General features: G+C 41.1%; 2 protein-coding genes across 3 annotated transcripts; both read left to right on the top strand.

Annotated features, from left to right (window-relative positions):
• Positions 1–94: 94 nt before the first annotated feature.
• LOC139607130 (homeobox protein HMX1-like) lies at positions 95–3,791 on the top strand. 2 transcript variants are annotated; one of them, XM_071459779.1, is made up of 4 exons: positions 95–277; positions 323–374; positions 1,016–1,198; positions 2,109–3,791. In XM_071459779.1, exons 1-4 carry the CDS (start codon positions 125–127, stop codon positions 2,534–2,536), a joined length of 816 nt encoding a protein of 271 aa, XP_071315880.1. In that variant the 5' UTR covers positions 95–124; the 3' UTR covers positions 2,537–3,791. The 2 variants fall into 2 exon arrangements, with proteins under 2 accessions (XP_071315880.1, XP_071315879.1); XM_071459778.1 differs by having other exon boundaries at positions 95–374.
• Positions 3,792–4,168: 377 nt separating this feature from the next.
• On the top strand, positions 4,169–6,269 carry LOC139607312 (homeobox protein HMX3-like). The gene is made up of 2 exons (XM_071460089.1): positions 4,169–4,767; positions 5,103–6,269. Exons 1-2 carry the CDS (start codon positions 4,554–4,556, stop codon positions 5,651–5,653), a joined length of 765 nt encoding a protein of 254 aa, XP_071316190.1. The 5' UTR covers positions 4,169–4,553; the 3' UTR covers positions 5,654–6,269.
• Positions 6,270–14,957: the final 8,688 nt, after the last annotated feature.

Genomic DNA, 14,957 nt, shown 5'->3' on the forward strand with positions numbered 1-14,957 from the left:
TCGGAAGCGAGAACCCACATTTCCCGGGAATGATTTTATAATATCCAAAATTTGGGATTTTCTTTTTAAGGCTGAAAAAGCGGCCTGGGGGGAGGGAGGGGGGGGGGCGGAAAAAAAAGTCAAAATGCTGGATGATAAAGCGCCGACATCGAAGCTCGGTCCTCCGTCGAGAGGTTCGTCTTTTTACATTGAGAATTTGCTGGGAGCCAGAGACAGGGGGTCTTCAGCCGGGGAGCGGCTGGAGACGTCGGGCTGCAGAGTGACCGTGCACAGCCCGGTGATCTGTCCGTTACGGAGAGCCACGCATCTGACCCACGGCCAGGTGCTGAACTGGAGAGAGGCATCAGCCAACACAGAGGACGGCAGCTCAGGAAGTGAGTGTCCGCCTGTGAGCGGGTGGTTATTCGTTTGCTCCGGGACTCCAACATTTCCCTTTGAATTTCGCCCGCATGTGATGGCCCTGCTCACGGGCTGGATAATCAGGACCAGGACCCGCTCACCGGGGGCCGCGGCAGCGCTTACACTTCATCCAAGAAATCAGTCAGAGAAGTATCATTCATGAATGCTATCATGATATAAGTAATTACGTCACACGCAAAACCACCCAATCCCCTGCGTAAAAAGTCTGGATTCCCACCAGACTTACATCCTAATTGGGCTACAGCAGCAGCTAACATGTATTATTCTCTGTAAAATATCTCACTCTGACGCTTCAACAGGACACGACACTGTCCCTGCTTTCATGCGTGGAAAAAAAAAAAAAAAAAAAAAAAAAAAAAACACCACAACTTCCCAATTATCAGCCGCGAACAAGCCAACAGTGTCTGGCATCCGCACAACAGCCTCGCCCCGGCGCTGGAGCTGACGCTTGTTTACGCTCCTCGTAAAGGACGGGAGGGGGGGGGGGGGGCATCATTACCCTCATAGTTGAGCGTAAATAAAGTCCCAGCAGTGTGTGCGGGGTGGTTTAAAGTTGTGTTTCCTCCCTTTTTTTTCCCCACGATATTCCTCGGAGGTCCGCAGTTCGAGGCCAGAGAGCCGGGCGGGCACAGGGAGCCTCCGCCGAGCGGTGGCCGCGGCTCCCCGACTCTACCGGGGCGGGCGGAGGAGAGCGACGACCCGGAGGAGAAGGGGGAAGATAGTTTGGAGGACGACGCGCGGTCCTCCTGCTTCTCTCGGCGGGACAGCTGTGACCCAGGTGAGGCCAGAGCAAAGCGACCCACGCTGCATCCTGAAGTGTAGTTCACCTGCGTGGAAGGCGCAAGCGGGCATGCGCAGGCGTCCTGCTCATGAAACGCATTCTGCAGGCTGCAGGCTCGTCTTTTCCTTTGGACAGTGGGACGTACAAGACATTTTTTGGGTTTATATTAACCCAACTTTATATTTCCTCCGTAGAAATCAGTGCATTAGCTGTTTTCACAAGTTTCACATGAAATAGCAGGGATGTAGCTAAGAGCTCCTGGGTCCATGTGACAGAAAACTGCAATGGGCACCTTTGTTTTTTGGGTTTTTTTTTTTCTTTATGAAATTGCTACTACCTAAAATGATGCAGTATTTTAATACTGATATCTTGATAAAATCTCTATCAATCCCGGACATAGCTACTTTGATTATATATTTAATATCTACAATTAAGTGACACAAAGTTATATGAAGGCTAAATGTTACCTCTAATAAAAATATATTCAAATTTAGCCTGATAAAGACATAATCATTCCATTGAATTTTCAATTTTAGCTTTAAACTTAATAAAACACATCAATATTGCAATATAAAATTAAAAAGGCAGATCTCTGCCAAGGCCAATAAAAAAAATTAAAAAAAATACACCAGACATCAGAGAAAAAAATTCAAATTCATTGTAAATGATCTGGATCTGCCCCAAAAATGAACAGTTTCTTCTCTGACCCATACCCCATCCCTACACTACCTTCAGTGCAAATCGGTCCAGTACTTTTTGTATAATCCTGCTGATTGATGAACTCGGGTGCTGGCGGAGGTAATTACCTATACAAGCTTCGTTTATATCTCCTACTCTGCTAAAGCAGCAATGTCAGGAGCTGCATCCAGTTACATTTAGTAAAATCTCTCTCTCTTCATCATCTCAGGTGACACGAAAGTGGCGCGGAAGAAGAAGACCCGCACCGTGTTCAGCCGCAGTCAGGTCTTCCAGCTGGAGTCCACCTTCGACCTGAAACGCTACCTGAGCAGCGCAGAGCGAGCCGGCCTTGCTGCCTCGCTGCAGCTCACAGAGACCCAGGTGAAGATCTGGTTTCAAAACCGCAGGAACAAGTGGAAGAGGCAGATCGCTGAAGACATGGAGGCCAGCAGCCCAGCCATCACCTACGCCGCGCAGAGGGTCGTCAGAGTCCCCGTGCTGTATCGCGAGAGCATCACTACGCCTGTGGCGCTGACCAGCCTACCCCAAGTGTCGCCATCGGTGGTTGGCTTCTCGAATACTATTAACTATCCATTGACTACTCACTTCACTCATCCAGTGTCGTTTGTAACGCCACAGATGACTGGACTGGTGTGACAGTAAGGGTGGAGGAGAAGCTAAACACACACAGTATTCTTGTGACTCTTTGGACACCAATTAATCGAATAAAGATGCTGCAAAAATGTTCATTTTAGTTCCGGTTCAGTTTCTGTAAAGTCACAACTTCTGCTAATGCACTAGTGATAATTCACCCTGTGTTCAACCTGTTTCTGTTGGACTTTTTCCTAGAAGCAACTTTAAGCAACAGACAGATTTAGATCAAGGTGGATCACTCATCTAGAAGGCCATCGGCCATCTTCTCCATATTAGCAGAGCCCCCCCCCCCCAATTCATTTTAAGTTTAGTTTTTTAAGATTCATTGTTAGGTTTAATAACTATGATGGATATTTTTGGACTACTTAAGTTGCCCACAGTCCTGTCCGCAGCCCTACATGGAGGACATTTCACACGAGATCACACAGGATTTAAACATAGCTCTATTTTGTGATGATTTTTCACAGTTGTATGAATGACTCACATACTGTACATATGGGAACAATTAAGGGTCAATAATGTTTTTGGTTTGTGGAATTATGGTCACAGATCATTTCAAAACTTGTGATTATGCATCAGCCTTTGTAAACCTGTGAAAAAGCTCGGCATGTGAAATACAAGACTGTGACTGGAGCTGGAGAGAAAAAGTGTGAAAATAAAAATGAGCAAACAAATGAAGAGGATACACAAAGACAAAAAAAAGCTGTCGTGAACGTGTAAGTGATATAAAGCATAAAACTGTGAAACTCAAAGTTCAAACTGTGTGCGAGCCTGAAGTTACAATTCAAAACACACTTGTTTTTTTTTGTTTTGTTTTTTTTTTGTTTTTTTTTTGCTTTTGCTTTTTCATTCTGCTTTTAAAGCCAGAATCAGCGCCACAACTTACATTTAAATTTGATTTCTTTGTTCAACCTCACTGTGCAGCACAACTAGAAATCTTCTCGTTCACAAACCTTTGCCACAGGCTTCCAGGTTCTTTCTGGACGTCACTTCACAAGCTCCAAAGGCTTTTTGACCCTTATTTGAGCCCATACACATAATTTATAATGAATATAATGCACTGTATCATTGAACTGCTCTACAATGTGTAGAAACTCGTTCATTAATAAAAAGGTATTTTGGTGTTTGTGACTTTTGATAGCTGTGAGCACGGCTACATTATTAGCAATAACCTTTGACACATTTTTTATTTAAGAGAATTTTACTACAGACTTTTGTACACTGATATGTTCACATGTGAATAAAATTTATGCACATATTTTTTTTGTGGTCTCTTACTGACATTAAAGTAAAGCAATGAAATTAAGCCTATATATACTGTAGCTGTTATTATATTTGAGGAGGGGAATGTGTGAGCTTTAAAAGCATAATTAAGCCTGTGGAGTAAGTTAGGACATGTTCATGGGCTAATTCAGATGATAGACTGGGTATAACCAGAACAGCTGACAGGCTGAACAGTCACAAAACACAAACAAACTATTTCAGTTATTGAATTACAGTGTTTTCCTGTTGCAGGTGAGCTTATGTGGCCCCTGAACCATTTTTAGGTCCTGTAATTCTCATGAGCCCAGGAGTCAGAGTTGTGTGAATGTGGCATAGTTTAAAAAAAAAAAAAAAAAAAAAAAAAAAAAAAAAAAAGAAGAAAGAAATCACAACATATGAGTGCTGGAGTTATGATCCCGTACTGATGCTGAGGTTTAAAAACTCTGCTGAACAGGAATCACATCTTGAATGTATCTTTGTGTGAAAGTGCCTTGAATTAAGTGCACTGAGCAAACACGCATGGATTCTGGTGACAGAAAAGTGTTTAAAGCCACAACATGGCAGCCAGACGGGAAATCTGCATCCCGCCCTCATCTGCCCCACAACCTCACCAATCAAAAGCTGCTAAACCGCAGTCTTCCGGGTCGTTGAAGAGCGTCGCGCCGGCTCCTCGGCGCGCTAGTCGCAGCCGAGGAGCGATGGTGCTCGGAGCGTCCGGAGACGTCGGTGTTTCGGGAAACTCGGAGGAGCGGATGAGATGCCGGGGAATATGAGCAAAGAGGATGCCCCGAGCCGGAGCGCTTCTTTGACCTTCACCATCGACAACATCCTCAACCTGAAGCAGCGGGACGGCGGAGACTTTGGCGGGTTGAAGGCGCAGAGGGACAGTGGATGTGAGGATGATTTCCGAGCGCGCTGCGAGGAGGTGTGGGACGTCCGGAGGAGACGTGACAGCGGGTCAGAGGAGACAGGTAACTCTGGGAAATTCATTTTGCCTCTGCAAAGTAGTTTATCTGAAGCGATTGCTGGATTTTTGTTACAGATATACACAGTTAAAGGCTGATGGACCCGTTTTGAGGTAGAATGATGCATAAACATGCGATTTATGGGGGGAAAAACAAAAAAAACAAAACTGAGGGTAACGACAAAAATGATTTTCTGAGATCTCGGGCTGGAGGTCGTTCTTTTATTTTTTCCTGAATTACCTCTGTAACTGTGCAGCGTCTCTGCATGTGTGTATTCGCGCACAGAGTGTGTGTCCGACTTTACCGCCGCACCAAAGCACGTTTTGTCGCTTCATTCACAGTGAAGCCCAGACTCCACCGTGCGGACCTCGGGGAAGACGCACCGCCGCTGACCGGCTCCTGTCCCGGGGCGCAGAGCGCGCACACCGCCGAGGACGCGTCCGAGCAGCAGCAGCAGCAGCAGCAGGCCACCGCTGACACCACCGACACCAAAGCCATGGCCAAGAAGAAGACGCGCACTATCTTCTCCAAGAGACAGATATTTCAGCTGGAGGCGACTTTTGACATGAAGCGCTACCTGAGCAGCTCGGAGAGAGCTTGCCTCGCCAGCTCCCTGCAGCTCACCGAGACCCAGGTGAAGATCTGGTTTCAGAACCGCCGCAACAAGCTGAAGAGGCAGCTGTCCACGGACATGGAGGGGCCGCTGGCCGCCGAGCACTTCTCAGAGGCGGGGAAAAACGTGCAATTACCGACTTTTTACAAAGACAGCAGCCTGCTGGGCGGATGCTTGTTACCCATGCCCTTCCCCGTCATGTACCCGACTGCAAACGCTGCGCCTTACATCTATTTCTCCAACACTGGCAAATACTTTGGCCTGTTTGAGGCGGACTGATGGTTTCCTGTGTGTGGACACCCCGACATACAGTCACCCCTGGGTTGGCTTTAGATAAGCCTGTCACTTTTTTATTTTATTATTATCATTATTATTATTTTTTTTTTTATTTCATGTGTTCTTTCAGTTTATAAAAAAAAAAAAAAAAAATCTCCCAACTTTGATGTTAACATATCAACTAATCCAAGACATGCATGTGCCACTTTTTGTCCCTCCCCAAATGTTTTAGATTATTATTAATTATTATTATTATTATTATTATTATATTTTGAAAGCGTATTTTAAATCGTAAGTTTGTTGTCAGAAGAAAGTGCATGCATTCAAGTTCCTGAGCAGTTTTCCTTTGCGCAGTAACGTCATCTGACTGAATGTAAGTTCATGCTGCGTTAACTGTCACCCCGCAATAATACTTTGCCTTTTTATTTCCAGCTCTTGTGTTGAAAGAGTTTCTGAGGAGCAACACTTCCTTTGTATTTATATGGCCTTATTATTGTTGTTGTCGTTGAACACTTTTCTGTTCGTTTTCACTTGATCTTTCATATGACAGACTGTTAAACTGTGAATACAGTTATTATATCATGACAATGACGAATTTTGCAATAAAAAGTGAAATATTTGCTTTTTTTTTTTTTTTTTTTTTTTTTTTTTGCAGTGTTGACTTAAAAGTGAACGAGATCAGGACAGAAGTGGTTATAAAAAGTCAGTTTAAACTTGATTTAAATATCTTTCTACTTTTTTTTTTTTTAATTAATTATTCTTATGTTGCATTTTTTTCCCAGGTCATATATTTTTTAATTCTTATGCTGCAGGTGAAAAGTTCAAGTACGTTTGTGTTATTTTAAGAAAGTGTAAAATCTCTGTCATCACAGGCAAGAACAAAGTTCAAGTGGAGCTTTTTCCTCTGCTCTGCCAAAGTCTGGGATAGTTCACGGTTTCTTAAACTCTGCTGTTGCAAACTTTAAAAAATGGCCCCAGGTTACTTTACATGTTCATTTCATTCAGTTTGGAGTAAGAAAATAACTTCCTTCCCTGTGTTTATTTATTTATTTATCCTCTTTAACAGCAGTTGCATCATATAAGCAGCTACCACCTCAGCTCATCTGCATAAACAGACACTTCAGAGGTTTTTTTTTTTTTGTACTGACCCACAAACAGTCAGTGATTTTGTGATTTCTGATTTTTTTTATTGTTAGTGATCTGCACAAAACTCCCTGATCTGTGCTTTAAGGAGTTTTTAAACGTCAAACAACTGCTCACTGCAGAGTTTGTGTCTCTTCAAACCACATTTCGACATTTAAGTATATGAACCAGTCTCAGGCTTCACCTGCTCCATCTATCAAAGGCCTGATCTTCTGTTGAAACATTATTGCTTCATAAGTAGCTTTGCTCAGGCTGAATTAGTGAGTTAAAGAAAGCAGTTTCTTTGCTGAAATTAAATTCACCGGGGTTATTAATTAATAGAAACTTTAAGCTGCGGAAGTCTGATGTTAACTTGAATAAAAATGTGTTAAACAGTAACTTAACCCTAAACTCAGAGGATTATGAAATATTATTTTTCAATATAATTCTTAATAACATAGGCTACATAATAACATAACAACATAGTAAGAAATACATGCAATTTTGCTTATTATATAAAATTGCAGCAGCCAGTATTGAGATGAAAATTCCTGTGGTATCACTTTTTTTTACCAAGGACCAAAACATTTGACATCCAGAATTTTTATCACTTGTGTTTCTGCTAAAAACAAGATCTATAAAGACAGCAGAAGGTCACATGTGATGAACCTCAGGTCAAACTGGAACACAGTTTTTGTTTTTTTCTTTTTGGTTTTTTGGATGAAAATATGAACATGTATCACATCACTTTGGTTTATGTTGCAGAGTCTCGCAGATTCAAGCAATGTGAACAACTTCACACTAAAATACAACATTAAAAACATGAACCTATGTTAAAGTCTGGCTTTACACTCAAGACTGAAAGGCTGGTGAGTAGATTTATGATAGTTATTCTTTAGTATATTAAAGAAAACACTGAAAAAGACAGAAGTGTGGCAGGAACATGTACATGTGTGAGTGGCAGTGTGAAAAGTTCCTGTTACACAATAAGAACTGGTTTTAAGAGTGAAAAGTTCACATACATTTAACATAAAGTATAGGTATTGTGATTATTTATTCATGCAAAATCTCATTTTTAATCTTTTATATTGTGATAATACACCAAAACAAAAATAGTTATAAAATACTTTGTTTATGACCTAAATGATAGTAAAGCTTTATGTTGAAAAAAAAAATGCTTCTTTATGGGAGTATTAAGACAATCAATGACAGCTAAGGCTTCTGCGAACGCAGCTACGCACTGAGCGTTTAATGTTGGTCAATTTACACATCATCGGCTTTGTGTAGCAAGATGTTCATTTTCATACCACACAAGAAACTCTGAGCCAAGATTCTTCAGGAAAAACACACGCTGTGCCAATAAGGTGGTTCAGAGTAAAGCTAAAGACAGTACATAGTGACAGTACAGGCTGAGTAGTCGCTTCCTTAATAATATACCACAGCTTCACATCTATCTCTGACCATAAACAGGCTCTCAGAGGGAATGTTTCCTAAGTGCTGAAAATATGGTCAAATGAGAGAATCAGGAGTTTTTGTTGCAGGTGGGAAACTCAGTCACTGTGTGTTTTTCTCTGCCTTTAGAGCACATGAGCGTCGCTGAGTAATGCACCTCTGCAGAAAGAGCGAGAGAAATAAGAGAAACGTGTATTTAGGTGGACTTGCATCAGTGCTTCTGGAGAGATTTTTCCTAAAGGGCCCAGCAAGCTGCACTTACACACCGTTTCCGGGTCACTTCCCCCTTCAGTGCTGGAGCCTCTCACTGCTTTCTCCCTGTCACAGCCATTCAAGGCCCCGTCGCTGTTAACCTGTTCACTCAACCACTTAGTCTGGCTGCAAATCTGCTGTTTTCTCCACTAAATTCCTGTCTACCTTTGCTGTGCATGTAGAGTTGTACTGTATCTCATTATTCCCCACAAAGGAAATGAGGAGCTGTTGCTCTGTTTTTTGAAAATGTTGCATCTGAAATTGGAAAATGAAAAGAAGAAAAAGAAACAAACACAGACTGATTTTCGATGCTTAAAAGTCAAAAGATAATTCAAAGAGAAAAATAGTGACCAACTTTCAAGAATTTATGAACTTGTACGTAACACACCAATTTCTTTTTTTTAACTTTTTAATGTAGTGTTTTTGCAGCACAGATTTTAACATGTCTACTTTAAGATCAAGTTTTCCTCCTGTTTTGCTTGTAACTGAGAACAAAGTTGCAATGTCAGGGCTAAATTCTGTAATTGTCAGTGCAATAATATAATTTGCAAATATAATTTTCAACATATTTACAAGTGTAAAGTAAAAGCAGCATAGTGCCAACTGTAGACTACTGCAGATCCTTCTCAGCCTTTAAAACCACACTGGCAGGAGCCCTTTGAAAATCCATCTCAGACATTATCATTATTATAGCTTCAGTGCTTTCACATTAATACTATTGATGTTAATACAACTTTTAGAATTATATTATTAATGACTTTATCTGAATAACTGAGGATGTTAATTCTCATAAATATACTACCTATTATTACATGACAGCGCAGCCAATGTGCATTAAAAACTTTTCAAGTAATATCAAGTATTTACAGCCATGTTTATTGTTGGGATGTGTTGGTGGCAATACAATGCAATAAAGGTCTTTATTAATATTATCACTGAGACGTCAAATTGTGGGGACCAATACTTGTTTGCGTATTTACATGGAATATTATCAGTCACATAGGTTTATTTCCTATACTTTAAAAGTAGCAGCTTTGAACTTTCAGGCTTTATAAAGTATGCTTTGCAAGCCTGCATATTCAGTGTGTTATCTGTAAAATATTTATATATTTTATATATTTTGAATTAAGGTCAGGTTAAAAAGAAATGGTGATTTTCCATCTATTTCTCAAATTATTTATATCAAATGTCAAATATATATGGCCAGTCTTACAGCCGAGAGTTCGTCCTTACATTATGGAACATTATATAATTCTTAAAAGTGTGTTTGAAAATATAGTGCAGGTTCGAAGCTGTGGACTCTGTAGCAGCGTGCACATTCAGAGCTGCTCTTCCAGGCTTCACTTTGTAAAAGATGGATGGAAGTTTCTCCGTGTGAACTCTGGCAAATGTGTGCATTTAGCTCAAGTTTGTTAACAGTAAACTAAATGTTAGTCAAATATGGAATATGCTGAATATGCAAAGCTTGTGACACAGTAATGTAAATGTGTATACATAACAGTCTATAATTTTAGAGTTAGTAGTTTTGTTTTTGGGGGGGGGGGTTGTGTGTGTGTGTGTGTGTGTGTGTGTGAGAGAGAGAGAGAGAGTTACAGATGATAAATAACCATTTTGTATGTTCCTCATTTGATCAGAAATTAAAATAAAGGCCTATTTTACTGAAGTGTTTACAACTATTATTATTGTAACTCTGACAAATTAATAATAAATGAGATGATAATTCAGATTTTGCCATTTAGTTTTGTTCATTTTGTGCGTTTTGCTGGTTTGTTTACATTTGGATCAAAGGTTATAATAATGACTAATTTCTTAAACGATGGAGTGGACACAAATGTCCTCACAAGTGTAGTTCTACAGGTCTGTGTGCACCGAAGTGCCCGCCTGGCGTGTCTTGGAGTGTGTGTGTGTGAGATGGGTGGTGGGGGTGGGGTCGGGTGGGGTTTACAGTCGCCAGACTTCCTGACTCTCCCGCTGTCGGACACTTGTGAACGCAGCGTTGGCTCTTTGTGTCTCAGCACTCTGCTCTGCAACCACAAGGTTCAAATGACCCCACCGGCTGCTTGCCGTCTGCCCCGAGCCCGGCTAAGAAACTCCCAGCCTCGTCTGTCAGAGGCGAAGAAAAATCCATTAAAATCTCAACCTGATCAAAAAGACGCCCACAGCCAAGACACCATATGCACTCATTTAGGGCTATCAATGACTGGCGAGCATTGTGGGGTAGTTTAATACATGCGATTGACTTACTGCCAACAGTGGCAACAAAGACGGTTTTTCTACAAAACGAAACAGAGCTGCGAGTCTGGCAGAGTTATTCTGGGCTGATGTGCACCTCAAGGCCATCCAGAGCTGTCAGCACGTTTCTCCAGTTTGACCATCACTAACCCACGCAGCACATGGTTTCCATTCGATGTTAAATGTATGAATGCTGAGCGCTATTGTTTGAAAACACTGATCCCGAATTGCAAGTGATAATGTGGTCCCACAGAGCAATTGTGGTGGGGGTTTCTCTCATGCCACTCGCATGCAGATGTGGAGATGTGACCCGAACACTGTGGCTTCATTTTACCCACAGAGTTCCCATTAAACGACCCTGTGAAGTTTGGATAAGTCGTTTTAAATCATGTTGAGGACACAGAGAAAGTAAATGGAAAACAGTGTTTGTACACACTGAAATCACACCCGTACCTCTCCCTGTACTACACGTGAATGTGTGTTGGCCAAAGGATCATCCTCTTGTTTTCGTCTCAAAGAGGCTGACGTGTTGTCAGATCCGATTTCATCTCCTTAACACCGAGTGACAGCTTTGATTGAGAATTTCCATATCAATCGTTCGCCACTGGCCTTGTTCGTAACTGGACCCGAACGTATGAATAGTTGTTTAATAACCCCGATAATGACCCATTAATCTACATCCACACTACTTGGCACTCCACACTGAAAAACAGGCCTTTTTTGCTGTGAGCTTTCTTTGTGCATTCTCAGACGGGATTTATAATTACTACCAATTAATGTTCGAGCTGCCTCGAGATAGGCTGGGTCTGACGCAGCAGTGGCCACTAACTGTGTTGACTGAGTTTCATTTTGTTAACATGATGTATTAGAGCTGAGCGGTACCTGCTGTAAAATACTATAACTGCTTTTTTCAGTCTAATCCTGGCACATATACTGGAGAGAGACAGGAAGCTGAGATAATAAGGGAAGTTTCAAGGCTGCTGAATATTATATAGTCAGTTTAAATGTCAACATGATATTGTCAACTGAATTTAATGCAAACCCTACACCATATTATGTAACAGTAAATGTAAACCATATTTCAGTGTAAAAACCTCCTTTTAGTATTGAAAGACTCATGAAAACAGTTTTCCACCATGGTGTAGTCGCACGACACTAAAGACTCACTGAACAACCATAAAAACCACAAAACAATCAGGATGTGATTTTTGGCTACTGACATAATATCAGCTTACAAAGCAACATATTAGCAAACATTTGCCTGTTTTTACATCCAGCAAACAGCGCGAAACATTAGCATTCATTAGGAGTCGTGTTTCCGGCCACCCAATAGGTGTAAGTCTATATTCACTCGCAGTTTAGTTCTGTTTTGGTCTCTACCAACGCCTGAGGGAAATATTTGCTGCTAAATGCTCCACTGTCCTCCACAAGCTGGATGCTAACTATGTCACATAGCGCTGGTCAGGTACAAAACAGTGAAGTTGTGGGCAGTAAAACCAAAACAATAAGCTGAAAGATGCTAAAAAAAAAAAAAAAAAAAACTCTGCTGAGCTGAAGGGAGCGGGGGTCTGAGGGGGTTCAACACTACAAGCAGCTCCTGTCACAAAACACCCAGCCATTTGTCCCATTGTTGAAATAAAAGCATTCATTAGTGGAGCTTTAAACAGCGCTGGTTTTGTACTGGACTGAACCGAAGAGTTAAAACGAGCTACAGACTGAACTTTTATAGAATCCAATACTGAACTCGGCACAGCGAGAGGAGGCTGCCAGACTTCAACCACATTAAGAAAAGGCAGGACAAACGAAACAAACAAAAACTAAATGAGCTTCACAGTCAGCGAGTCGTTCTACTGAACTGAGCAAATTATTTAAGTCAGCAAAGCCATTCACCACTTCCACATCTATGCTACTGCAAAGAAGCAGCCAGTTACGTTTTAACGTGAGGCGCCCTCTATTGGCTTCTGTGGGAATTATGACGGGAGCGAAGGAGGAAGTCAGGTGACGTAGTTTATAGAGCAATAAAGTCCGTGTTGGGAGGAGGTTGCATTGGGTACCGTGTGAAACTGTCAGTCAACATATGTTATACCTGGCCGTTGCACAGCCTTAACTGTGTTTATCAATGTAACCATGACAACGCAGTTCCTCTCACCTTAGAGAAGTACCAACCCATAATCTTTCCTAAACCTAACCAAGTACGTTTTGTGCCCAAACCCAACCAGACCATGACGGGCCCATAACATTAACTGCATGTTTATTATTGTTACTGTTGTGCTGAACAATATGCATCATGTGTATGGGGTTAAACCCATCATGCTGTGTGCTTGGTTTCACTTGACCCAGTGATTAAACAGGAAATCCTGAAAGAGCCTAATTTTCAATCCTTAATTCATTTCTCAGCCAAAGACATTTTTTTTTAAATTGTTGTGGCATAATCCTCAAGTGAGATTAAATTTCAGTTTTAGTGTTTTTGCTTTCTTCTGCACGTCTCAGAACAATTCCCCCGGTACTAGAAAATAATGAGTGGAGAAAAAAAAAAGTCTGTGGAGACCCACTGATACCAAACTCAAAAGGGAGTGAATTTATACATGGAAATCTAGACTGCAGGTCTATCTATGAGTTAGATCTCATGAATAAAAAAAGGATTTTTTTATATTTTAAAGGCTTGTTTTTTTTGTGCTAAACTCTTCTATTTCATTGTATCCACTAATCAATGCATCCTGTGAAAAATGATACGTGTTTTCCTGTTCTAGATCTTAAATGCACCTCTAATAAGTATCATAGTTTTCCTTAATCTTCCTAGTACTACTTTAGAATAAGACACCCTTTAAAAAAAGGGTTAGTGTTTATCCTTTTAAATGTTTAAGGCCGGTGCTTTGCTGTCTTGTGAAAACTCTCTCCAGAATGCCATCTTTTCATGAGCTAAGAAAAACAGCTTTGTGTTTATTTTTTAGATAATTCAATGGGTTTTACATTGTTTATTAACAAGCAGAAGTTTTCTCAACCCATAAATCAGAGAAATCAAAAGCAGGAGCTACATGGTTCACACTGATCATTGACAAAATGTTTGCGTGTGTAACTTTATATAAAAAAAATTTTAAAAAAAGGCATCAGTCATTTATTAAAGAGGTTTTGCAATAATCCATCAATAGTGCTGTTGTAAGTTGTGAATAAATGCATTGTGGTGCAGATCCTCCACAGTCCCTTTCCAGAGGGTAAGTCATAAATTGAACCACTGAAAAGGTCTTACTGAAGAACCAAAGATGTAAAAAGACAAAGAGAGTTTCATGCAGAAGCAGAACAAACAACAGCCACAGGGGGTTTTTTCACAACCTGGCAACACAAAGGTTTGTTTTATTTATGAGCTTATGACTGAAGATGTATTAACCATTAACAAAGATATTAGTCATAACTTTTAAACCCGAGAGTGATTTATTAAAAAGTGGTAAATTTTTACCATCTTTCCAGTTTAGTGTGTCCCCGTCACATCTCTGAACACAGTGGTGTACTAAGCTCTGGCTAAGAGGGTGGTTTGTTCAAGGGACTCAGTGACGCTGCACTTTACAACATAAACAACACCCCATTCATTATGACTCGTAACTTGATAGCGACTGGGGGGATCTGGACCCTCCCGCCAGGCTTTCAGAGGGGTTATTGATCCATTAATTTTGTCGACTTTAGTGGTCTGCAGTGACAGAGTGCCTCTGTAAATTGAATGGGGGCTGAGGGATTACAATGACCATATCTGATGAAAAGGTCCTGCATGAGTGGCAACGACATAAATAAAGCCAAAGGTCATCCATCTTCCTCTAGCAGGAACCAGTCCACTGTGTAAAGGAATATCTAATCTCATCCCCGGAGGCCCCCTAGTGGCAAATATGTCACAGCAGCGAGGGGCGAGCAAATGTCAGCATATGCTCTTCACACTTTGGAAAAGTTGGACTCACAGTGGGGAGGAAGCAGGGGGAGGTCAATGGAAGCTAGGGGATACTCCTTTTGCATTTCCCTTGGAAACATGTCATCACTGTAATTAGAGCAAACAGATCTGTTTTCATCAATAAAGCTTCACAGTAAACTTGGCCAAAGCTACAACTGAGGACGCACTCTTTACTTAGGGGGATACCCAGGTTTCTGCAACTTCCTACTATGTCTGACTTTCAGTTTTGGTGGAAATGTTCTGTGTACATGGCTTAATATAACTATTCTTTTTCTTAACCTGTTTGACAGAAAAATGTAGAGATGCGATATCTGA

The sequence above is a fragment of the Trachinotus anak genome, unplaced genomic scaffold, assembly GCF_046630095.1.
Source record: "Trachinotus anak isolate AG129_WGS33_773 ecotype Australia unplaced genomic scaffold, CSIRO_AGI_Tana_v1 ptg000023l, whole genome shotgun sequence".
NCBI classification, from domain to species: Eukaryota; Metazoa; Chordata; class Actinopteri; order Carangiformes; family Carangidae; genus Trachinotus; species Trachinotus anak.